The sequence below is a fragment of the Prinia subflava genome, chromosome 7, assembly GCF_021018805.1.
Source record: "Prinia subflava isolate CZ2003 ecotype Zambia chromosome 7, Cam_Psub_1.2, whole genome shotgun sequence".
Classification (NCBI taxonomy): domain Eukaryota; kingdom Metazoa; phylum Chordata; class Aves; order Passeriformes; family Cisticolidae; genus Prinia; species Prinia subflava.
This window is the reverse complement of record NC_086253.1, coordinates 18,310,019-18,337,497: the sequence shown is the minus strand read 5'-3', so window position 1 is coordinate 18,337,497 and position 27,479 is coordinate 18,310,019. Positions and strand designations below refer to the sequence as shown.

Genomic DNA, 27,479 nt, shown 5'->3' with positions numbered 1-27,479 from the left:
TAGGATATTTTGTACTCGATTTTGTGTTACTGAAGATTTACTCGCCATTCCATAGAGCTGTTGGACTCTATCAAATTCCTGTCCCTGGTAGTCATGAAAACCAAATACAGCTGCATCCTTTAGCTCATGACGAACCATAGAGGTTCTGCCACCTATCACAGAAGTGTAAAAGGAAAATGAACAAAACATTCTGTTACTCCCTAATTCTATGATCTTTAAAATTAAAGCCTCTATATTAATTAAAAAAAACCCCAAAAAACAGATCAGAATGAATGACAAATAAAACCAACAATGTACCAGTATCTCTCTCCTCATGTACCAGTTCAAGTGCAGCCTTCTCTGCACACAAAGCACATCTGTATTGCACACAGGCTGTACAAGTTACACACCTGAGTCTGCACACAAAATACTGTTAAGAGCAATAGTTTAGAACTGTGTTAAGACACAGTAATTAGCTTTCCAACATGCTGCTCCCTCAAGAGGACAACTACTGCAACAGCAAACAGGGAAATCTATATAGAGCCCTCATCTTCTCCCAAGTTGAGCTGATGCATTCATTGCCACCATCTCTGAAAATTATTCCACATTAAAATAATTTAGACACTGAAACTGCAGCTCTTGATAACCATGACTAAAATGAAGATTACATTACAAGTGTGCAAGATGAGGCTTAATTTCAGAGCAAATATCAGTTTGAAAACAGAAAAGTAACAACACATACCTTCTGTGCTAGTGGGATATTGAGTTCTGTGCACATGCTGTTCAGACTTTTCAGAATTCGCTTCTCCCAGCTTCCCTAATCACACACAAAAGATAAATTACAAGGAATTTATTTTTCCTGAAAATTAGATTTACTATATAATAACAAGCAGTTTTTTGAAGTCAGATACATATGGAAGGATAGCAAGAGTCAGTGACTGACATCTGCAAACACATGAAGGGAATATTTTTGTGCTTCTTTACATGGAAACAATAGATCAAACAGATTTTATTCTTTACAACACAAAAAAGAACCAGAAAATTTAGTACTTCATATTCCAGATCTTTAAAAAAGCATGTATTTCACAATTACTGATTTTTATATATGCTTAATGATCAATCTTCCTTATAGACCAATATTTAACAAATTTTTCAGTTATAAGAGTCAATCAATCAAATGTGCGTAGCAAATACTTTCTCCATTTTGGCGCCTGAGGAGACTGGCACTCTCTCCACAGAAAGTATCTTAGATATTGTCAGAAATTAGGGAAAGTTAGAAATCTGGTATTCTGTAATGCTTAAAAAAATAGTTATTCTAACACAATGCTCAGGAAATAGTTCTCTAATTAGAGAAAACCAGTAGACAATACCTCAGTGGCCAGCTTAAAAAGCAACCAGATTCTTCTGACAATTGCACAGTAGTGCCTACTCCAAGGCTAATTCCTCTCAAGTTAATGCTAATTAGTATTGACTTCCTTGTCAATACTAATTGTACTTTGCTTCCGTGATTACAGCACCACTGGTGGGTTTTATACTTAATTTAGTTTTCTGTGGATGACAAGCCAGGCCTTGATCACATGAATGCAAAGACTCCTCTTAATTTCATTTAGTTCTATTTATTACTTGTAATTTGCTCTAGACAAAAATTTTACAACAGTTAGTTACTGTTTAACCACGCTCCTCAAAGTTCTGTCCAAAAGAGGCTGCAGTTTATTAGACAGGAAGAAAATGAAAGGAAGGGCAGATGTTCAATTGTTCTGTTAAAAAAAAATCAAAATCTTGTATAAAATTGTTTCATTTTAGCTTTCATTTACAAGATCATTTACAAGACCCTCTCATACCTTTTTCCATAAAAAAAATAGCTATCTTTCACCAGAAATTTTTCCTCACAATCAAGTCATCCCTTCCCTTTCTTTTGCATAAACAAAACAGATCTGAGTTTCAACTGTAAGAAATGTTTTCCAAATTGCATCTTTCTTAGCATACTCTGTAAAAGATTTTTAACTGTATTATCATATTTAAATTTATTTCAAACGCTGCAGTTACCCAACACCATGCCACAAAGTGGTTCATGTCTCACAAAGTGGTAGTATGAAGCAGTTACTATTTTGCTAAGAAGTTACGTTTTGTTGCTAGAGAAATAGGAAGTGAGAGAGCATGAAGATTGTTATGCCATATAGGATAAGAAAGTGGAAATGGAGAATACACAGGTAGTAGTAGCAAAAACAAAGTTAAAGGTACAGTCTTTTTTTGTAAAAGAATGGTCTAGATCAGATAGTCCAGCCTCCTGTCCAGCCGAACCCTCAATGTCCAACGCTGTCTCTCTATGGAATTATTCCAGTGGCTGATTGTTCCCTATGTGAAAAATTTTCCTCTTCTGTCCAATCAGAATCTCCCCAGGAGTAATTTGTAGCCATTACTTCTTTTCCATGTGACTCTGTAAAAAGGAGTCTCCATTTTCTACCTAGCCATCCTTTAAGTACTGGAACAACATCTCCCCTAAGCCTCCATTTTTCAAGGCTGAACAAACCCAGCTCTCTCAGCCTTTCCTCACAGGAAAAAGGCTTCCCAGTTCTCTGAACATCTCTGTGGCCCTTCTCTGTACCCTCTCCAGAGTGTCCACATCCTTTATTGTACAGTGGAGACCAAAACCGAACACAACACTCCAGATGTAACCTGACAAGTGCTGAGTGGGGTAACGGCTTCTTTATCTCTTCTGGTGATGCTCACATTGATGCAACCCAGCATCCTGTTGCCTTTCTTTGATGGAGCAGCACACTGTCCACTCAATATAGAGCCTGCTGTCCACCAGGTCCCTCAGGTTCATTTCCTTCAGGCTGCTCCCCAGCCAAGCAGATCCAAGCCTGTGTTGCACCCCTGGATTATGTTTTCCCACATGCCAGACCTTACATTTGTGCTTGTACATCGTAAGGCTCTTGTTAGCCCACTCTTCCAGCATATCCAAGTTTTTCTGCACAGTGCCTCTCCCTTCTGAAGGGGCCACTTCTCCACTCAGTTTGGTACCACTGGCACCATCACATTATGATACCATCAAAATTAAGGCAGGACAGGTGAGGGGGGCATAGGAAGACGAATAGCAAAGATCTGCTTAAAGATATAAAAGCTATAAAAGAAGAAGAGACAGATGGCAGCTTTGCAAGACCAAGAACCATCCAATTCCAAAGAGCAATGGAGGTCAACACACTTGGTGTGACTTACAACTGCCACACCAGATATTAATCCACTTATTGCTCTGGGGATGCAACATGTTGGTAATGAATCACTTATACACAGTCATAACCTGTGACATAATTCAGCTTTCAAGACCCAGTAAAATATATTCAAATAAATGCAAAAAAGACGAAACCAAGGTGAGGGTTACACAGCCTTTCCAAGCAAGATACCATGCCCTCTGTCCAGGACAGCAGTTACCTGAAGTGAGCAGAAACAGAATGCACTGTTCTGAAATAAAACTGAAATAAAAGGCAGAGCTCATAAAGACATTTTATTGATGGGAACAATACATTTAACAAGATGATTCCTCTAGTCTTATTCAACACTAAGAAATTCAACACTAAGAAAACACATTATTAGAGTTGCTATGGTTACAATTATTCAGTAAAATAGCTGAAAATGAGCAAGGTAGTACTGCAATTTGGAAAGTATTTCACAGCATCACAGAATGGTCTCCAACACCTCAAGACCCCACCTGAAGCGGGGGAGAAGGATTATTAACAAGGGCATGTAGTGATAGGACAGGGGGGAATGGATTTAAACTGAAAGGGTAGATTTAGATATGAGGAATAAATTCTTTACTGTGTGAGACATTGAACAGGTTGCCCAGAAAAGCTGTGGATGCCCCATGTCTGTGAGTGTTCAAGGAGAGGCTGGATGGGGCTCTAAGCAACCTGATCTAGTGGGAGGTATCCTTGCAAGGGAAGGTTGAAACCAGGTCTTTAAGGTCCTTTCCAGCCCCAACCATTCTACCATTCTATGACATACAGCATTACTACTCATTGCCCTTAATGCTCTGTCTTTTACTAGAAACCTGGTTTTCTTTGGAGGCAGGAAAAGAAAACAATATAAAAACTTCAGTCTACCATCTATGAGAAAGCAGAACCAATGTGAGGAGAAAAAGAACCAATGTGAGGAGAAAAAGGGTGACTTATGAACATTTTAATACCTACTCTAGAAAAAATATTAATATTGTTTTAATCACTCATTCAAAGTCATTCCAGTAATTATCAGAGATGGTTTTCTGGGAGTAGTACCCTTATTTCCAGAATTCTGAAGTAAAGCAAAATTAATTAAAATAGAAAAGGATAAAGAAACTGTCAATAAACTTATAACAATGGAAACAGCATCTTAAATGGTGACTGTATCTAATAAAAATGGAATACCACAAATATGACTTATAAGGACAACATTTTTCTATGGGGAAAAATTTTGATGAGAGCACCAAAACATTTTCTTCAAGTACTGTGATGTTAAATGAGAATAAAGTAAAAATAAAAAAAATCAACCCACAAATAAAAAAACCCCCAGTCTTTACTGTCAAAACATTAATTAGATTTTCAATACCTATGGAAGTAAATTGATAAGTTTTCACTTTTATCTCTCTCCCAAAAGGTATTAGCAACCTGTACACTTGTATTTTAGCTATTTCCAAATATTTTAAACAACAAAATCATTGAAACACTGACTTTGTAAGCTTTTTACATTGTTTATTCATCTTTAATCAAAAAGGGTAACAAAACAAAACCTAGTTGTGATTCAATTGCTCTGATGATGCTTGTTTTCTTAGAGGCCCATTATCTACAGTGATAAATGTGTGTCATCTTGAAAATCAAACGCATGATTTGCAGTGGTTTTAGAAAAGATACTGTTAGTTCTCTAACTGTGCATTTATTACTATTTCACAACTACCATAATTCACCAGTATTTCTCTACGGAAAGGATTCACAAGTCCTTATCAAAGAGCCGTATTTCAAGAAAAGGTTTGAAAGAGCATCTGCTGGTTTGGGATAGAGTGAACTTTCTTCATAGTAGCTGGTATGGTGCTTTCTTTTGGATTTGTGACCAAAAGGGTGTTGATAACACACCAATGTTTTAGCAATTGCTGAGAAGTGCATACACAGCTTCAAGTTCTTCTCTAATGCTTCCCCAATGGCAAGGAGGTTGAGAGTGCACAAGAAAATGGGAGGAGACCGAGCCAGGACAGCTGACCCCTAGTGAGCAATGGGATATTCCAGACCATAAACATCATGTTCCAAATAATGAAACTGGGATGAAAGTTGCTGGATGATGGAAAGTAATGAATTTTTGCTTTATTGACACGTGTAGCTTTTCCTTTGCCAATTAAACTGTCTGTAACATGATTTCTCACTTTTGCCCTTTTGATTTTCTCCTGTTTTCCTGTGGGAAAGTGAGTGAGTAGCTGAGCTGCCTACCCAGGTTAACCCACCCAGAGGACATGGATGATTAATACTCCTTGAAATAGGGAATCAAATTTGAAACTAGCAAAGACAGGACTTGTCCTGCTCATTTTTAAACTACTGGAATAACAGGAGCTTTTACATACAGCTAAAAACACTGTAAGTACTACATACACTTTTGTCAAATAATAACCCATGAAACTGGTTCAGACAAACATGCATATAGATACATCTCTGTGGTATTTGTATTAGTAAACTAATAAGAGTGACTCTTTTCAGGCCGCAAACTGTAGAATTACATTTTGCACCACACAAGAAAAACTGGTTAAAGCAATCTTTAGCTCCAAATCCTAAAGACTGAAACCCAGGACAGAGAAATAAGACTTAGGGGAATAAACAACAATATGATTGTAAAAGTAACAAGATTGTTGAGTACTTTGTAAAAGAATAGTGAAATGTATTTCTAGGCATAGCATACTTAAATACACTTTTATCCTTACCTCAGATATTTTGGTTAGATCATATTCTTGAAGCTTGTTAATTTATTTTTTTGCATTTTTATGTGGATTTTTTTTGTTTATTACAAATGGCACATACTGGCAAAAAAAAAACAAACAAACAAAGTAAAAGTATTTTTTCCTGACACCAAAAATACGTGTTTAATCTTTACAGTCCAGCTTCTCTTATTCTCCTTCAATATGTCTTAAGCTCCTTAGCTCTATATTTTTCATCTTCCTTTCACATTTCTAAGTACTAAATATATCCCTTCTTTTTGAACATCTTGCTATCTCTGCAGCCTTTTATCTTTCATCATGAAACTGCCAGTGTCCCTTCAAAAAAAAGTTTTTGCAATCCTAAATGAAATGACCTATAGCTACCCCTTTTTTCCTTCTCAATGAAACCAAATTCTCTTCTTTGACAACTTCACATCATCTCTATTCTACATTTTTCACCTACCTGCCACTATATCCTACTTCTTTCATGGCTGGAGAATTACTTGAGCATTTTCTGTATTTATGGAAAATGTCACATATACAATATTACTATTAACTTTGATGCAATCACAAACCTTTTCCTAAAGTAAAAATAAAAGTAAAACCTAGAAATACAATAACATTTTACAGAGTAAATGTCAAATGGTCTAATTAAGATCTGATATGAATGGTAAAATTGATAACCACCAACCTGTGCTTTTCTCATATAGGCTAAAGGTTCTTTAATATGTTCAGGCGGTGCTGCAGGATGACAGGGCGAAGGAAACCTTAGGAAGAAAATATGGTAAACTTTAAATATTTTGATATTTTATTTTGCTTAATTAATCCTGTATTTGTAAGCCTAAATATAACTTATTTCATGAGAGCACTAGCAAAACCACAAGTATATGTTGATCAAAACTGAGTATTATTTTTAGAAGTATTTTTTCCTCATCCATTCTATGGATACAAATAAGATAACAATATGCAAGAATTAATAATGTTTCAACCTGAGCTCTTCTTGTATTAAAAATAATGCTCCGTTATAATTTAATAATAACATAACACATAACACATAACATAACATAATTACATTAACAATTCAGGTGTTTTAAAAGTGCATTATCTTCACATCATGTCATCTTTAGGATACCCTGGAACTTCCCCTCTCCAAGTCATCTTATTTTTTCAAGACACAATATTTTTTTTTGAGGGTCTCCTTTTAAAAATCAGTAGTGAACATGTACATGTCCGAAGTAACTAGAAGTTTTAGGTGTTGACTTAGGCAAAGTTGAATATCCACTCATAAACTGCATTATGACAAAATATAAAAGCTGGAACAAAAATTAAAAACCAAACCAAAACATTAATTTATCTTTCAGTAATGTAGGTTATTTCCAATGGGTTTTTGCCAAATATTTCATCCAGCTGAATTTTCTGTCTCAAATGTCTTTCAGGAAACAAAATTTACACATAGTTTCTCTAACAATTAGCCTGAATTTTCATTTGTTTGAATGCCTTCAATCAGCTCCTATCATATGTTTTTGGGAAACCTTCCCAAAATTTCTTCCCATTTTTAACTGATAAGGTCATTCTTGTACTTGGTGCAAATTTTTTATGGACTATTCTGCTCCAGTGTGGAAAACAGAATCCATACCAACAGATTTCAGAAATGCTGTTTCTTGGCTTTTCCACAATGCTCATGAAATCATGCTGTTCATAGTTAATTTCAATTTTCAAGGGCTAATTTCCTTATTTTGCTGCTTATTTCCGTGCATTAGCCCTAGAGACAGGTAAATATTTTTCCCCAAAAGATATAATGAAGATGAATCCTTGTAACAGATAGAAGCATTTTGCTGAACTGAGTTCCACATAGCACTAAACATACATTATGCTAAACTGGTAACATTAACAACCTTATTTAAATTAGCACAAATAGATTTGCATACACATTTCTTATTTTATAGTTGCATTTATGGCTATATCTGTTACGAAATTCACTTTTCCACTGTGCCAGAATGCGAAGAAAAATTACGCTTCCCAAAAGTCTAACCCAAAGTTTGCTGAACAATAATAAAAAAGAAATTTGACTGATTTTACTGTCTTTATAACCATATCCCAAGCATGATCAGCACTGACCTGGGAAACCTAGAGATTCAATTTCTTCAAGATTTTAAAAAATAGTTAGTACAACAAATACATGCAATACTGTGATAAAATTCATTTGCAGCAACTACCTCACTTACATAAGAATTATGTTGGAAGTCAAGCAAAAAGGAAAATACTAAAGTAACTACAAAATGTGGTGATATTTATCTCACTTATTCTTTAAAATGCACTTGAGTCCAGTATTTTCACTAAGATGAAAAAGAAATAATGGCACTTTAAAAACAGAAACTAAGCAGGTACCCTTGCTGTGACAGATATTGCGGATTACAGTAACACACCATACACCTCTATAAACAAATGGATCAAAAGTAAATCATGTGAGTAGAACTCATTAAGTGAAAATACTAAATAAACTCACACATTGAGTTCACTATAAACAGCATTCTGAAGCTTCTTTTCCCAACCTGTTAAAATAAAGAAACAACCAGAAGACAACTTTAGGAGTGAATACTAACAGAACATCAATCAGAAGTTGCTTTGCAGTCATTGGAGTTTTATGTCTGGTCTCTGTTCATGTTTACCTACCAGAGAGACAGGATGGGAGAAGGAAACCTTAATCTAATTAAGACAGAAAAACTGCAAGTTGAAACCTCTATAGAGACCAAATATCCTTTATTTCCAGCTGCTGTTCAAATATTTACAATACAGTTTTGGTTAAAAAATTTACATTCTGTTTTTTCAAAGCCATCATTTTATTAAACCAACAATTAATATTAATAGACACAGTGCTCCTGATGATTATAAATCTTAGATCATTTATCATAAAATCCTCACATTACAGTAACATAGCCTACTATTTTCAATGCAAATTGGAAATTTAACTAAAGGTAAAATTTCCAAGAGTATCATCATGGAAGTTAATTTCCATTTTCAGAAGTAAGTGAACTCTCGTTTCACTCAGAACTTTCAAAAACATCACCAGTATCTTATAAAATGATAAAAGCATTTTGCACAGTATGTTTTTCAAACAACACTTTCCCTTTTAAATTTTCCCTATCTGATTTAATAATCTGGAATCACTGAATGTATGCTTCTGGCTACTGTCAGTGACAAGACACCAAGCTCCACAAACTACTGTTCCCATCACTTATTTCACATCTGTTTTTACATATATCTGTCCTGTTCACAAACGTATCAAATGAAGTATTCAGATGGAGTTTTACAAACCTGATGTCTTCAGAAATTCCTTAATATCCTCTTTTAGTGATTCCAGCTTAATTTCTGGTTTGTGTAGGCTAACCTAATATGAAAAACAAATAAATAAGCATCAAGAACTAAAGAGGAATTACATTATTCAAGTTACAAAGTAAGTATGAACATGCTTAAGGTTACACACAAAGCAAACTCCTTCCTTGAGCAATGGCTATAGCAGTCAAAAATATCAGTTAACATTTTTCTCACTCAATGTCTTTGCCTTTTTCATCAATAAGGTGTACATGGGGAGAGAAGGAGAGAGAAGAAAGGAGTAGAATATGCAATGGATGCATATTAAACATACATGTTTAATAATCTGAGCAAATACCCCACATACTTAGCCCGAATGCTAGACTGTACACATTAAGGAATTGGTCATAGGGTACATATGGAAAAAACTGGAAGCCAGTCACTGTATTTCACCTGAAAGAATAAAACTGAAAAGATCCCATAATTTTTCACTTAACCTCCCACAGTTCACCTCTTTCAGGTAGAAAATGCCATTTTCAAACAAAAAAAATTACTGTGCACCAAACATTCCCCACTGCAGCTGTGACTACTGTGTACACAGGAACTCTTGCAATGAAATGTACTCAACACTAACCAGCACTAACCAGCTTTACAACCATGACACAACCACACAGATGGGGCTGCACATCTTTCAGCAACAGCAGGACCAGCTGCTACAGCATCTCCTTCTTCTATAGCTAGACCAAGAGGAGAAAACAAATACATCACAAAGGTCCAAAAGGACAAGCAGAAACTCAGAAGTTTAGCCTTCTAATAGCCTTCTAATACATATTCTCCTAAGCATGGTACATGGCAATAACTGATTAACATCAGATAATAAAGCTAAAGGTTTAGAAAAAAACCCAGCAACACTGCATGCTAACTTGAAAATAACACCAGAAGATCTGTGTGTTCACAGCCATGACAGCTTCAGGCTGTCAGAAGCATATGGCCATATCATCTACATTTTACCAAAAGCTACTCAGCAATATGCTGTAGGCATATTAACTACTGATTCTATTGCAGCAAGCTTTCCTGCTCCAATAGAATTTTAATTATTATTTAATTTAAAATAATCTTTCACCAACTTCTGCAGTTTTCCAGCCCTAACGGCATTGCTGACAGCATGGCATGCCTAAAGTCCATGACACATAACTAAAACTCAAAAATCCTGCAATTTGCCTTACAGTTTATACATAGAAAAGGGTGTTTCTGCACTGGAAAAGTCAGTCCAGGTGAATTCACAATGCAGAATTTTAAGGAAACCTTTCCATGTTCCCCAGATGAAAAGACGAATGGACAGTAATGGAGAGAATGACAGCATCAACATTTCTGCTCTTATTTCAAGTCCCCTTGCCATTACAGGTAAGGAAGGCATTTATATTTGGTTTATTGTCTGCAATACCAAAGAGACCGTAAGCATGCTTCTGAGAAAGAAAGGTCATCATATGCACAGACGAGAAGATGTGATGAGTTACATAATTCTCATGTCAAGTGACAAACACGTATTTCATTCTGCACAATGGTAAAAGCTGGCAAAGGATCGTTGCTAATGCCTGAGAAACAAAGATTTTTATGTGAGTTCTTGGGCAGCTCACAAAATACCCTTTAAAGCAAAAACCTCAAGGAGTATTTTATGAAGAATTCCTTCTGAAGCTACTTTGATGGAAAGTCCAATGGACTTTTTGGACATTTGTCAAGCTGAAGGTTTTCTCTAATGCAAGGCATTGTTTTTGTGCATCCCTTGTAGAAATTTTCAATAAAGTAAGACACATCAAGCAGGGCAGATTTTGCCACACTGTTCCTCAGAAGCTTTTGTGTACCCTTTTGTAAAAGTTCAGTTTTGTCTTTGAGTTAAATATGGCTAATTCTAATCTCAGGGTCCATAGGTTGTCTACCTGTCCGGCCTGGCACACTTTTTAGATATGCAAAAAAATCCCTGCACAAATATAAGTCATTGACAGATGATAAATCACACAAATAAAGGAAGCTTCTGTACAATCTGCTACAAAATGGCTTAATTATCTTGACACTGAAAACAGTACAAGAAATGATGGAAGTGAAATCAGAACAGTATTTTAATTCTCTGCTGTTCACATACCTATGAGCTCTTGGTTTATTATGGAATATCTGACACTCTATTGACAACAACAGGGTTTTTTTTTTGGAGATTCCTGGAAACTGACACAGTATATCACATTAGAAGGCACTAAGAACTTCAGTCCACAGACTACTTCCCATTTTCCCTGTCTGGCCAAAAGAAGAACAGAGCTCCTTCTTGTAAACTGCTGTTCCAAACAGAGCCTGTTCCCCAGCTGCAGAACATAAAATCCAGTGACTCTCCTGTGTGCAGCAGAAAGGCAGTCAAAAAGGAAACAGGACAGCATGTTGGGGAAAATTTTCTCCAAGGATTACATTAGCGCATCAACCTGCACTGGTTACCTTCACCTCTCCATGCTGATGTATTCAGTCAAGTTTTATTTCATTACTCCTAGCCCCGCTGCAGCCAATATTCTTAGGCTAATCTTAAATTTATCAAAATATCTATCTTTAGCACCTTTCCTGTGTCCTTTTTCTTCTCTTTGCTGAATAAAACTCTACTGAGGCAAATTTCCCCATAATATGAAAATTCCCCCCAAATTATGGGGGCATTTTGTCTCCACTTTTACCAATTCAGGGTTCAGTTGCAAAAGCCTCTTCCCATTTACACTCTCCCTTTTGTTTACTTGTATACTACAATCAACACATTCCTACATGCTAAGCAGAACAAGAGAGCTGCAGAAACTATTAGGGACTCATTGCTACTAGACTGCTGATCAGTTTTCAAATCAGAGATTAGATACTTGAGAATGTGGCAAACAGTTCAGCTGGTAGCTGCAGCCACCTCCAACACAGACCACACTCTAGCTCTGTGTAACACAACAAGGGAAAATACTCATTTTGGTAAGTGAAAGGAACTCTCTTCACAACTGTTGTGCTGTAACTCAACAGTATGGTACCTCTTTGCAATTTATATGGGTGTTTATGGGAACTAAACTGAGGAATCAAGGGGACTTAGCAGAGCTGATGTTCCAAACTTACTAGTCAAGTTCTCCCATGTAATCTTGTTTTTCCTTTGGATTAACTGGTCTAATTTATTTCTGTGTTGTACCATGTTGGAAAACATTTACATACTTGTATTTTAGGTAGGGTTGGTTTGTTTTAAACTGCTTGGTACAACATACTAAGTCTCATTTGCATTTTCATTCCCTGTAATTTTTTGGTAGAATGAAAAATATGTTGACAAAATTTTATTTCTATAAAAAAAGCATTACTACAACTTTACACAGATAAAAATGCCTGCCTAAGATTTACTGGGAGAAAACCTCACATTGATGAGATTTGTACTCATGAACTGAATTAATTCCCTGCATGATCAAAACACAGCAAACACCCAGGTAGACCTACCAGTTTCAATACAGACAACTTGATGAAAGGGTATCTTCCTTCTATAAGAAAAATACTATCTGTAACTATAAGGAGACTATCACAAGCAGGGTAACAGAGAGTGAGCAATATAGCGGAACAATCCATGAAGGCAAAGGACAGCTTAGAACAGGGAAAAGTCAAATATTCAGAGGCTAAGTCAGGCTAATACAGAGCCTTGAAAGGAAATTGGGATGGAAGTTGAACATCTCAGTAAGAAATAACAAATTATTTTTAATAAATGTTAATGCCTAACAGCTTTTCCCTGTAAAACTAGCATTGTGCATAATCTTATGGATAAGGCACTGAGGTCCAGGTGTGGGATGTTTATGTTCCTCTAGAGTCTTGGTGAGCTCCCTGTGAATCAAGATGCACCTGTCCCTTCCACGTTCCTTCATAAAACAAACTGTCATTACAGAATTTCTTGGCACCCCCATCCTTCAGCCTACTACAGTAGGGTAGTTTGGGGACCTTTAAAATCTTGCCAGATCTGCTGGTGCCTAAGGTACCAGTAGCAATCTTGTGCATATGTCTCTGATTTTGGCAAGGTATCCTGCTGAGATCTGGGCAGTCACCATCATAAGTGATACTCTAAATGTCCTCTGTGCCTGGATGCCAAGATGGAAGAAAATCCAGACACTCAACACTGATGTGGCTGAAAGCAAGCAAAAGGACAGCACAACAGCAAAGTCATAAAGTTGGTGGAAATAGTAAATTGATTCACAGAGGAACCAGAACACAGAGATCTACCTATTTGCAAATTAGCATCTCAATTTGAAGGTGGCATTCAGTCATCATGACTGGAGCAGCACTGATCATGCAAGAGATGGTCCATCAACCTCAGCACTCAAAGAAGTATAGGAAAATAACTAGAGGACCAGCAACATACTACTAAGAGGAGACAGAACAAAGTGTTCCAGCATAACTCCAGTGTTGAACTATTTCTTTTCTCAACAAGAATAAACACTGCAGAGAAGTGATCCAACTATACTGAAATGTGGAATCGCATCAGGTGAACACATATTTTTATCCTGTTGAAAACAGTTCTGCAAATAACTTTACACAATCCTAATATTTTTACAGGCTATCCTGTAAATTACCATCATTTCTCTTCAAAGCCTTTTTTGTTTAGATAAACATGTACCCTCTCAAAGCATTTATTACTGTTCAGTATGTTTTTGCACAAGTGCACAATGCTTTTTGGTCTTATTGCTATTATTTCCCAAATTACAATAAAACACAATAAATTATATTCCTCAAATATAATCCATTTTTAGAAGTAAATTCAATTAAAGTTAATAAATATTCAACTTTCTTTATGTACTTCATTCTACCATAACATCACTTCTACTATACCATAACATCTACACTTCATCAGGACCAAGCTGACTTGGTAAAAAACACTTCAAGCACAACCACAACAATTTCAACATAAACACTTACTAAAAACTTAAAACCCTGCAACTTAAGAGAGAGTGATTTTAGTTTTGGTTATACATTTCTGTAACAGAAAAAAGAATAATTCTGACCCTAACTAAACAAATTTCAGTAACTGTAAAACCTTGATTACACTGACAATTTTCCAACCCTTCTACATTGCTACATGAACTACACTACGGGGAAAAGTATTGTGAACTTTCTCATACAAGTAAAAATAACCTAGCAGATACAGAGAGTTTCAATCAGCTTCATATGGAAGTAAACAGCTTCAAACATTATGCTGTGCTACAAGATATGAGGATATATTCTAATTATGTAATTTTAATGTTTAATAAATTTTCTAAGTTTTGAATATAAAATTAGTGCCGAAAATACAATACACACACAAGGCAAAAAACCAGAATCCACATTGCTAAAAACATACTGCTCTGCCAATCAAGCTTGCATTGCTTCTGAACTCCATCATCTGATCAACACATACTCAACTGCATTCAATTTAAAATTCACTGTACCGCAGATATTACTGTTGAACCACTTAAAACAAAGATACAAGCTCTATCAGCAGAGATAGTAAATCCTTTGCCAAACACAATGCATGAAAATGAACCATTAATTATCTATGATGACTCATGAGCCTACATTTGTTTGCTAATTTTTATTAAATAAATGTTACATTGCACAGAAACATTCTTCCTAATTTGATCTTTTATTTAAATTGAGATTGGTATCAATTTCTTTTTTTTTTAACTGGTGAAAAATGTAATGAAAACAAGATGCTGAGACATATTGCAAACCATTCACTCCACATAAATTATTCAAAGCTTATTTACCTACACTTCCTTTAGAAGCACAGTAAAGCACTGCTCCAGATCCAATGTTCCCAGTGCTTCCAAAGCAAGTCCTCTCCTCCTTTGCCCCATCTGAAGTCTTGTAAGGACTCTCCCTTTGATCAATATTGTCTTTAAACCCTTCTGGTTCTATCACAGGTCTGCTCAAACATTGATGGCAGATTCCCCTCCTCGGGACAGTGTTTGTGGTCATGACATCTCCTCTCCACCCTTCTTCCTATCTTCAGGTACCTCCCACCACTGTATTCCCACTCCCAAACTTAACTGCTGCAGTGGGGTGGGGTGGGGTATCAGGCCTGATTTTCACACTTACATTACCCCTTTTGGCCTACTATAACAGCCCTTACCATGGTCTTTCACAAGTTCCCTTCAGGTTGTCCCACTCCAGACATACCTACAAGAAACATCTGAGAACATTTATGCAGACAATGCCAGGGGGGACTCCTTGCACAGTGAGTCTTTCTTGTTCCATTTAAAACGTCATTTATCTTTCATTTATAATGTTTCATTTTACTGTCACCTCCTGTTTTATAAAGTTTTTTAGGAATAAACTATTGAAGCTTTTTTTGTTGGTTGGTTTTGTTGGAGTTTTTTTAGCTTTGTTGTTTGCCCCTGGTCATTAGAGGTTCTGGGCAGCTCTGAGTTAGACAGATTTTTATTAGAGGTTTGCATGGGACAAAAATTAAGATTGATTGATCTTGACTGATTAATAAAGTCCATATTCCTTCAAAGATTATGAAAAATGAAGTTTCTGAATTGTCTGCAAATGAAAATCTGCTAAAAAGGTAGCACTTTATTCACATCTCTGAATGGTTTCATTTTTATTGTCAGTTCACTGACACAGATTTTCTCTAAAGCAAAATTTTAGCAAGATTTCACAAAATAATTTGTTTTAAAACTGCATTTTGCCCTTGAGATGTCCATGCCTTAGTTTTTCTAAACACCTCTAACATCTCTACCTTAAAACACTTACAATTCAGAAAGGGAAGAGAAAAATTAGGATTAAAACAAACAAATTTGATTACAAACTTGCACAGTGAAGTTGTGCCCAGAAAATGAGGTCTCTCCTCTGCTACCCCACTAATGCCAGCAGCAATTCTGCCTGTTCAAAAATTACTACCTAATATTCTGGCTCTTTGTCACTGTTACACCTTCCTTTCAAACACACCACAAAATATGTTCAGAAGAAATTCCAAAGCAAATGATAGGCACATCAGCACTCTTACTTGCATTAATCTCTCTTGTTAACTGCAGTAATATATCAATATATCAAAACTCAACCTACAAAAACCAACCTAACATTTTTTATTTATCAATCCATCACTTACAAGCATATGACACTACCTCTACTTCAGTCCTTTGGATAAAAATGGGATTATCTTGGTATTCCCAGAGGTCAAGCTGTGACAGCAAATCATTTGATGCCCATGCCAAAGTTATTTCAAAGAGATTGTGTATCACAGCCCCTGACACCAGTGACAGCCAAGCAGAGCACGGGTTTCATCAGTTCATAACCACAGGGCTACTCTATCACCTCTCACAAATATTGTCAGGATACTGTGTTTTCCCCAAAATTCTATTAACTTGTCAAAGAACGCATTCATTCTGAGCTCTCCTTCCTAGAAAATAAAAGAAGAGATAAATTTACAAAACATAGCTTTCCTAATAGCTAAAACACTGTTTGTGAGACTACATGTTCTCTCAGAATTTAAGGCAATATTATAAAGGACCTTATGATCTGTTTTGACTATAATGTTTTCAGAGACAGTAAATATTTTTGAGAAACAAATATCAACAACAGCATTTTCAACACTAAGAGGTGGAGAATATTTGTGAAGTATAACTGCAGTACAAATATCCAAAACAAAAGTAAGTTTCACTCTGATGCACTGATTCCAAAGACTTCTCACAATACAAGTGTGCATCTCCCAAAATAGTTTAAAATCCCCTAAAAAGCAATCATCCTTCAAAATCACAGCTGGTGCACACTGAGCATTGTTAACCAGCACACAAAAAACTCCATCATATCCTACCAATAAACTGTGTGTGAAGTACAGCAACAGCTAAGGTTTCATATTTGACAGTGCAATTCCATCAATACCCCATGTAATGGGAGTAATATCAAGCATTAACCTAGTACAGAATGAAGCAAAACCCAGAAACTTTCAGAACTCTGCACAGCTGCTAAGGGATGGACAGGCGACAAGCCACTGACTGAGGGGCCCTTGCACAGTACAGCACTAACGTGACTATCCAAGCTTTATACACAAAACAAGTCTTCCGTACAGGAAAGAACATAAATGTGCCTAAGGTCAATAAAAAAATACTCCCTATCAAGAACTCACAGATTCCTGACAAACACAGTGCACATTTGGCCCTACTAATTTAAACTACAACCTCCAAGAGATAACTCATTTGATTGAGAAACGCCATTGCTGATATATCTGTAAACTTTCACGATTGCATTAAACTATAGCTCTGATTTAACCTTCTATTATAAACCCTTCAAACACAACTCTAAGAATCAACTTGAACATTTGTTGCCCTGTTTCTTTTCTTTCCCCTTAGCACTTCATATGGTTATGACCTATATAAATACTTTTTCTTCTCCAAGAACTCTGTAAAACAGTGCTCTGCAAAGCCATCATAGCAGATCCAGTCTCACATCCAGCAGCCTCACTGCCCTTTTGGACTCCAACAGCACCTTGGGAGGGCACTGCTCCCGTTCTGTGTCCACCTGCACCAAATGGCTCCATGGAACAGCCACCACCAGCAGCTTCTAAACACTCGGCCAAGTCCTGAGGACACCAAGCTTCCTTCTTTTTCAAAAAACCCATGGGAAGTATGAAAGGACTGTGAAATCGGGCCCTGCCAGACAGGGATAATAACACAATGCCCGTGGAAGGGAGCGCATTCAGGTTTGTTAGAAACAGGAACAGAGCTGCAGAAGAGAGCCCTGTTCGCTGCCTGCTTTAAGGACAAGGTCTCACTCTCCACTCATGTCCGGCTATTTAGGATGCTCAATTTCCCAACATTTAGCACAACTCAGCCTCTAAACTCTTTCATAATTCCAGCCCCATTCAAGTCAGGCACATTGGCTTATTCAAATATTTAGAAAGACCCGTCAACAGAAGCAAGGCAGACACACATTCATAAAAGCATTTAGAGACCAAATCAGTAAATTTAAATACAAAACAAAAAAAAGAGAGGCAATGATGCAACTTGCTATAGAAACCTTCAGGGACATTCAAAGAGGAAAATCATGTTTCTTTTAAAATGCAACAAAACTAATGGACAGATAATGGACATGGTATCCTAAAAAAAAAAAAAAAAACAAAAAAAACCAAAAAACCACAACCTGACAACCTGTATAATTTTAAGCAATGTTTGCAAAAAAACAAAAACAAAAGCATAAGATTTTGTAATATATATATATATTTATTTTTTTCTAAAACTCAACCCAAAATATTTCAGTAATGCACAATATTTGTTACAGCACCATGACTAGGTTATTAGGATCATGAAAACTGACGCAATTTTCATCTGAAACATCCTAAATTAAATTCAGCTGAAATACGAAAATCTGGCTCCAAGTGCAGACAAGTTATTAAATATATTTTTAAAAAAACCAAACAAACAACTGTTTTCCCAGCTACTAAAATTTACTTCCATGCGTGTTTTTTCATTTATTTTCACTTCCTTTCACCAAATCCTCATTTTCTCAGGGACACTAAGGGAGCGGGGGAGGGTGGGTGGAATTTAAAGCTCTCCAAATTAAAGATTAAAAAAAGCAATTCGTTTCAGGACCTATATTTGAAGCAGTGAGATTTCAGACAGATAGTCTTCATATTCACTGCGAAATCCCTGGCTCCCAAGGGGAAACACAATAAACACGGCTCTAGAAACCAAACGCACGGCTCGCCGGCCCCGCCGAGGAGGGAGGGGAGCGGGACAAGGAGGAAAAGAGGGAGGGGGCGAGGGAGGCCGGGACCCCCTGCCCACGAGGAGGCCACACGGCCCGGGGGGATGGCCGGGAACAAAGCGCCGGGGAGGGGCAGCGCGGAAGGGAGGCGTGCGTGGGGCACAGCGGCAGGTCAGGGCTCACCCGGGCCTGTCGCTCCAGCTGGGAGTGGAGGCTGGAGCCCTGCAGGCGCTGCACGACCCTCGCGATGGTGAGGGACAGCCCGCGCTCCGGGTCCAGCATCGCGGGGCCTGCGCGGCCGGGCCGCCTTCGCCGCCGCACCCCGCGTTACCCGGCAACGGCGGCAGCGGCGCCGCTGCGGCTGCGTCCGGGCGGGAAGCGGCGCCGCACTGAAAGGTTCCGCGCCGCCGCCGCCCCGCCCTGAGCGGGGGAAGTCCCCAAGAGCCGTAAATGCTCCTGCTCGAAAGGAGCGACTAAAGTCAGAGGGTCCGCAAAAAATCAGAAAGTTTTATTAGAAAACCACTGGCGATTGTTCTGCCCTGACCTCCTATATGAGCACACTAAGAAAGAAAAGAAGAGAAAGAGATGAGTCCTGGTTCCAGCGCAGCGATTCAGCTGCTGGGCTGCCCAGCGTCCAGGGCGGATACCTTTTTATGGACAGGTTTCTCCACCCTGAAGACACATTTCTGTGTGCTTCTTGAGGGATACAAGTCGGCCTCTATCGATGCGAAGTTTTATTGCACTTTGGGGTATTTTACCTTGTCTGCTCGGCGTGGTGAGGCTTTAGTTGAGGCTCGGGAGCCGACGCAGTCCTCATTTAAGCCGAGTAGGTGCGAGGCGCTGTGTGCACATCCCTGCCTGAGGTACAGCAAGGAGCTTTCATCCTTGTAACCTCTGGGAAAATCTGTTCCTATGTGCATCAGTAACAGAACCACGCAGCCAAATTTTTACTTAATAAACTAATTTATTAAGTCAAAATACTCATTTTTAAAGTTCCAGAATTATTAATAAATCAGCTAAGAGAGGCGATAACATGGAAAAGCTGATCATGGACCTCTAAAGCATTAGGACCCCCTTTCAGCTCTGAGGATGATCTCTGTAAAACAAAGAATGTTTCAAGATTCTGAAACATGAGGAGTAACTTTTTCACTGTTGGGAGTGACAGACATGAGGAAATGGTAGCTGTCATCAGCTATGTCAATAGAAAAAACAACTGCATATAATAGGTATAAAAATGCACCTGAACTCCTTTGTCTGCAACTAGTTTTGACTTATTTGTGAGCATTTCTGGATAAAATGAAGTTTAAAGAAGAATATTAATAGAAGGTCAGAGATTAGGTTCTTTAATGAACTGTAGAGACACCTGAAAAAGTCACTTATGCTAATCAAAATACTGAGGAGAAGTTGCTTCTCAGTTCATGGACAGCATGGGGAAATCAAGCATCCAGTTGTCTACCAGTGCCTTGAATGCCTATTCTGATTTACATCAGGTTTTCCATTAGTTCTTTTCTTACATGCATGTATGATGTTAGGGGCAACATTGAGCACATTTTTTTTCCTGTGTATTGAGAGTTAATGGTATTTTGGTCTACATTCCCAACTGAACAAGCTTACAAAGTGTAATAACCTTCTGTGCTAGTTCATAAAAAAAGTTTGCAAAATATTCCCATACAGAGAGTACCTCGCCTCATTTTGGGTTGTTTGTTTTTAATTGATCATTTGTTTGTGTGGGACCTTCACATGCTAAGGAAAGCACATGCAGAAAACTGGAGCATGAGAGTTTTACATTTTAGCTGCAGGTGAGAGAGAAAGCTCTCCCTCCTTGCCTGGCACGGTCCTTAGCTGCATTTTCCTTTCCAGTTTGTAAGCGGAGCTGTGGACTGCCACAGGGATGGAAGTCTTACATTGTGTTTGGTGAGCATGCTATTTGTCAGGGCTGTTTGCTATGTGAGGGCTCAGAGGCTGGGTACATTCCTACTGGTAGCACAACACAGCCCCTCTCTGCTTTCCTGTTGTGATCTGCAGGCACCACATTTGGCCGTGTGGCAGAGCACGGACTGGGACAGAAGCCACAGCACCTTGCTGATTAGTGTATGTTCCCCTGCTGCTGGGGAATAGGGGAAAACCATACATCAGGTGAGTTTCATGTGCAATGCATAAGACTCTGCAGGTCTTCAAAAGCCATCCTGATCACTAGAGGTCAGGAAAACAGGACAAGAAACTAATGTCAGCTGTGGGTGAATAATTTCCTGCAGTTGACTGCCTCTGCTCCAAGGTTGCCTTTATAGCCCCCTGTGTATGCACATCTGTCAGTCTTCCTTCCCTGGTTTTTTTTAGGCTGTTTCCAGTCTGGTTTCCTTCCACTGGGTTTCCCTTTGGTCAGTTACATCTCCAGTATGGGTAGGAAAACTTCCTTCTTGTAAATACCAATCCAAGCTTAAAAGTAGCACGATATAAAGAGATAATTTACAGAATCTTCCCAAGGGCTGTTAACAGCTTCCTGTGTATCTCTACCATATCTAGTTAAGAAATCTCATGCTTAAGTGTGTGCTTCTTTTTTGTTTCCTTACAAGGATTATACTGCATAGCAGCTTGAGAAATACAGGGTCATTATTAGAAAATATCACTTAAATCACAGGCATTGGCAGAAATCCCAGCTAATGCTTTAGCCTATTCCCCTGGTATCACACGACTGGTTTAACTTGGTTCATGTGATAAGTTTTTGACAATTACAGCTTTTTCATCATGATTTACTTTAAACTGCAAGTAAGCAACTGCAGTACAGTCAGCATAGAGTGGTTTTATGATCTCCAGTACCACATACCAGAAGCAGTTTGTTGGTTTTATCAGGAGGTCTGGCATAGATGTCACAGATTTTCTGGTTTCGGTTGTTGGTCTTTTCTTCTCAGTGTCTCAGTCTTACACCAATTCTCTTCCCGTTGTATTCCTCCTCCATTTATAGCTGCAGTTCTCTACAGTGTTATACCTTAGTTTACTGTGTTTTGTGTCAAGTTACTTCACTTAACCATACTTAATATTGGTATCCCAAGAGTCTTTCTTGTCCACAACAGGTCTGGAAAGCATTGAGAATTTGGAAGTGAAAAGTGAAAAATACGTAGTCAGTCAGCTTGGCTTTTTCCATGTAGTATGATAGTTGACCTAATATCAAACTAGGCTGTCTGCAGGTATCACCAAAGGAGACAGTGGTGGTGTATGACAAATAGTGGGTGAGGGAAGACAACAAAATCCCAGCAAGGTCAATAAAATCCCAACAGTCCCAATCACAAAATCCCAGCAGTCAACAAAATCCTAGTACTTCCAGTCAGCTGCTCATAAAACACTCTGCTTAAGCAATTCACAACACACCTGCTGCCCTGATCCCACCTTCATCTTTCATTCTGTTGCTGTGAGAAATGCCAAGTCATGAAGTCTCCTCTTAGGGCTACTGTCTCTGCTGGGGGAACAGGGGTGTGGAGGGGCTGGAGTGGGAACACTGCCCCCTTACCTGTGCTGAGGGTGGGTGCTGGCAGTGAAAGGGAACAAGGTATGGTACAGAACAGGACTAAGTGTGCAATCACTGGGACTTACTACTGTAGGTGAGCTGCTTCCTTTTCCTTTGCACCCTGAGTGCCAAGGGGGTTAATGCCATCCAGGGAGAGCTACATATTGCATTCAGCCTGATAATGTATCATAAATACTGTGTAGCTCTCTAAGCTATTCTCTATTTTTTTTGTGCACCAGGAGACACTACCAAGAGGACGATAGCATGGGCAAATCCCAGTGGCAGCTTGGGTCAGGTGTAAGAATGGCTGTGTCCCAAATCAGCCAAGTGCCACAGAAAACCAGGTTTAGAAAAAACAAACAAACAACAAAAACTACAACCCCCCCCCAAAAAAAAAACAACAAAAACCCAAACACCAACAAATCAAAACCAAAAAACAACAACCCAAACCAACAAGTTTCTATTTTCTGCCAAAACAAAAGGATATTAAAGGAAAAAAACCCAACAAACTCAAACAAAAGCCACACACATCTCCCTTACACCCCCCAAACTCCAATTCTGTCTTTCTTCAGACAGGGTACTTTTATCCCCACTCAGATAAACTGGATTTTTTTGTGTAGTTGGTTAGTGTTTTTTCATCTAAAGAGCTACTCTTGTCCAAAATTTCATCTCTTCTTTCTCCACTTGGAACCATTCTAATTCATGGGGGCTTAAAATCCATAACCCTAGTCCTCCATTTCAAACCGTTATCAGAACTTCATCCTTGAACTCAAGTGTCAGGTTCCAATAGATTTCTCATCCAAGCAGGTCCTTTCAGAGAACATCATGTTCAGTCTTTTATTCAGTGTGCTCACTTGTTATATTAGACAAATACATATTAAACTTTAATCTCGGTTATGGACCAATTCTGCAAGCTCCTCTTTATAATATCCACTGGTTTCCTTGTGCAGTCTGAATCATGATATATTGTTTGGAGCTGATAACAGACGTGTGACAAAAGAAGAAAGATCTGTCAGTGACTCACCCTCCTGACTCTCAAACTTTATTCAAATTACCAAAAAGTGACAGTGTGTATTTTGACAAGTTTCAATACTTTCTTCAAAATAATCAGTTCCTGCGGAGTAATGAGATTTTTTTTTTTGCCCCAATACCACTGATGCAATCTGAAGAATGTAGGAAGTTTAGATGATGTATCTTGTCTTGTCAGAGTACAAAACATTTCTTATTACAGAATGTTGTTCATGGGAAATATTTTCTCTAATAGGTGGCTGAACTTAAGAGCTAGACTTTGACTACCAGTGATACCAAGGATTATCAGTCTAGTTTTAGGAGTTTCACATTGCCTCAGTTCTTGATTTTAGGTAATTCCCTACCAAACCTTGGCTTTAGATAATGTAAGTCTCCCTAGAGAGGACCCCATATCTCAGGTCATAATGTCTGTTAGTGGTACTTTTTTTGCAGCATTTCTAAGTCATAGTAGGAACTGCAAGCTATCAGATATCTAACAAAACTAACATGGACAAAGTCCCTAGTCTTTCCTGTGTTATTAGATTTAGTCCATTTTTATGTGTACTATTATTAGTCATGTGACACAGGTTTTAGCAGTAATATTCTGTATCTTCTGGTTGGCAAAATCCCATGTGTGCACTTGCCATGCATTAAGATATAATTATGCTGATGCAGGATTACTTGGAGTTAAAGCAGAAGTGGAGTCTTTTGATCTAGATACACACTGAAGAGAAACGTGCTGAATCACAAATACAGTTGATACATTGAGTAGTTTATGCATTTCACACATGGCATATATATTTTATTTCCTTAAATTGTATATTCACCTGAGAGCAAGACTGTTGGGAAATTTACACAGCTATTGGACTTAGCCAAACCTTTTAAAAGACATGATTCAGCATTCAAGCACACATAGCAGCTTACTTTAATTTCTTTTAACGTTTTTACAAAACTTAACCAATTGGTCTGTAAGGAAGAAATGCAGTGAAAAGAACTGTCTCAGTGGATTCATAGTTAACATCTCCATGTCAGAGTTTACTGGTGTGTGGGTGTGCTAGGGTGAGATTTTGTGGTTTTTTCCAAACCTGTTGACTCCAGTGAGTCTATGTGATCTAAATACAAGCAGGACTTGGGTCCTCTCTGTCATAAGAAGTATGCTCTTTAAAAAATAGGAACAATCTGATCTAGTGGGTGGCATCCCTGCCCTTGGGGGGGGGGGATTGAAACTAGATGATCTTTAAGGTTCTTTCGAACCCAAGCCTTTCTATGATGCTATGAAAATATCTAAAAAAATATACGTGGTGATGTTTTATACCTACTTTTGAAAAATATCAAACCCTCTCATTCTGTGTTTATTTGTTACACATTCTTGAGCATTACTCCACTGAAATAACTTCTTGATGCTATATCCTACTTACTGCAGTAGGGGAATTTTGTCTTCCATGGAAAATATAATAAATGTTTTAAGGTAATCTGTTATACTTTTGTTCACTGCCTGGAATATATACAATTTACTACACAGTCATATCAGTGCGTGTTGCAAGTCTTCAACAATCAGCAGACCACCTTGGATACATTATTTAGTGTCTAGATCATAGCTGCCTTCTCCTTAATCATTAAGAGGTAGAACTATAAACTTCAGTGGAAGAACAAGGATCTCTTCTTGGGTACATTTTATTCTTCTGATTAAGATTTTGTGATAAAGTTGATTAATCCTTTCTTTCTCTCTCTTTTTTTTTTTTTAATTTTTTTTATGTGAAGGATTATTCCACGGTTTAATTTCCTTTTTTGATAAATTTTCAAGTAGAAGATTCAAAAGTGAAGAATAAAACAAAAGGAACTAGAAACTCTTGAAGGGTTTTTGTAAAAGTTATGATTCACCAGCTACTGTAACTGTTCAAAGAAACAATCTAGTTTCGGTCATGGACATTTTTACTTCCATTGCAAAGATTTTTCACATATCCTTTACCTTGTTTTCCCCTTCCTTAACTTGATTTCTGCTCTGTTGGAAAGACAACTGGAAATGCAACGAAAAGGAAATGCTGGATGAGCAGAAGATAGCAAGCGAACCTTCAGAAGTTTCTCATAGTTTTGTCTCCAGTGATGGTGCTTTCCTTTCCCTGTACAGAAAAATGCCATGGACAGGGAGCACTGGGCACTGATTAAATATCATCACCAACTGTTGAGCAGAATCTTCTCTGACACACCTTGGGCCGTAGTGGGGGCCTAAAGAATCCTATGTTGAAATACTTGCAGTTGTCCTGTATTAGTTCAAAAGCAATTAAGTCAAAATGTAAAACTGAGACCTAATTTCAAAATTTCTACTGTTTCTCTGTTTATATACAGGAATACATTATTGCAGAAAATTATCTGAAACACTGATTACTAATACTGCCTGTTACAGGAATTGTTGTGCATATATGAAGCAAAACTAGATGATCAAACTTTTACAGTGACAATAAGTTCATTATAACAACATGCTCAAAAAATCACTCAAAAAAGAATGGAACAGTGGGATGGAAGAGCACACATATGTGAAGCACAGCTCTGAAGGCTGGATTCAGAGCTGTGAGTAGCAAACTACCCTGCTTTCACTAACCCAAAACATACAAATTAATATACGGATCTGCTTAAAGGAAAAATGACACCAAAATATTATACACAGCTCTAGGGAGCACAAACAAACCCAAATGATTTGATTTCGGATGAAGCTCTGCACATTGAAACTAAAAATTTTAAATATAAAAATGCATTTAGGTCTTCTGTTTTGCATCACTGTTTAGAGGTCTGTAAAGAAATCTTTCAAATGCACAACAAATTTGCTAAATCAAAAAAAGGACAGAGGTAGTACCTAAAAAATTGTATTATTTTGTTAATTACAGGATACAGGCTTGAATCTTACAATCTATATTGCAGCATGTTTCCAGGAAGGAAAATTAGAAAATATTCACAGAAGTGAATGTGCTAAAGGGTTCAGGAAGGGTTGAAATAAATTTTATTTATTGTTAAAAAAAAAAAAAAAAAAAAAAAAAAAAAAAAAAAAAAAAAAAAAAAAAGAGAGAGAGAGAGAGAGAGAGAGAGAGAGACAAGGTATGACACTGATAAACCAAAAAACTGTAAAGCCTAGCTGAGACTATCAGTCATTAATATGATAAGCAGTCATATAGCAATGCAATTTATCACTGATCACTTTTATTCTTCATAGGAAGGACCCCTGTGGCCAACATTCCTACCCGCTGTTTAGCAAAGGACACATTTTCCAGAGCAGACGGGATAAAATGTGCTCTGAGCTTAAATAAATACATGTATACACTCTATTTGCTAGTGTAGATAAAATTTCCTGGTCTTTGTCTGAAACTGAATTGAGGCTTGCACTCATGGAGAGTACAGCAGGGTGGGTTCCTGCTGGATAATATATAGCATCAACCTAAAATATGGAATTAAAATACCTCATTGGAGAGAGAGTTTGTCCTGAAAGTTTTGTTTCTCTCTTCTTTTGAGAGTTGAGACTTCTTGGCTGATTTAAAACAGTTTTGTAATGTAAGCAAATACTAAACAATGAAAATTAATTTAAAACTTACATACTTTCAGTCACATTAACTCCCTGCACTATGTAATACTGTATAAACATGAGCAAATAGTCCAAACTAACTACTGCAATTGTTCCTCTGAATATGTTTTCTTAAGGATTATATAGACAAAAGTGTGGCAAGTAAGGCCAACAATACTGTCATTTAATAGCCCATCTGTGCTCAAACTCTGGGAAGTACTATTTTCAGTGTTTCAGTATTTTAATAATTTTTTGAGATCACTATCAGATACTTCCAGGACAGCTTAGCATAATAATTGAAATAGAGTATTTTTTTCTCTCTATGGACTTGACCTGCCTCCCTCAGTTTCTCAGAAAATTATAACATCAATTTTCTACATACAGTTCTTAGACAGCATTAGATCTGTCAGAGAAGTCCAAAATGAAAAGAACATTTAGCTAATTTACAAATAAAGCTAAACAGCCCAGAAATTAGCACCTAGAAG

At 37.6% G+C, this 27,479-nt stretch overlaps 1 protein-coding gene across 2 annotated transcripts in view; it reads right to left on the bottom strand.

Moving 5' to 3' along the window:
• TBC1D19 (TBC1 domain family member 19) overlaps positions 1-19,399 on the bottom strand; it is a 50,837-nt gene extending 31,438 nt beyond the window's left edge. Inside the window, exons 1-5 of one of the 2 annotated variants that reach the window (XM_063401741.1) lie at positions 19,118-19,399; positions 9,224-9,296; positions 8,415-8,460; positions 6,600-6,675; positions 722-796 (exon numbers count right to left, since the gene is read on the bottom strand). In XM_063401741.1, the coding sequence (XP_063257811.1) occupies positions 722-796; positions 6,600-6,675; positions 8,415-8,460; positions 9,224-9,296; positions 19,118-19,216 (369 nt within the window). In that variant the 5' untranslated portion in view covers positions 19,217-19,399. The remainder of the gene's footprint in view (positions 1-721; positions 797-6,599; positions 6,676-8,414; positions 8,461-9,223; positions 9,297-19,117) is intronic. The other variant, XM_063401740.1, reaches the window with a different exon arrangement.
• Between the last annotated feature and the right edge of the window lie 8,080 nt (positions 19,400-27,479).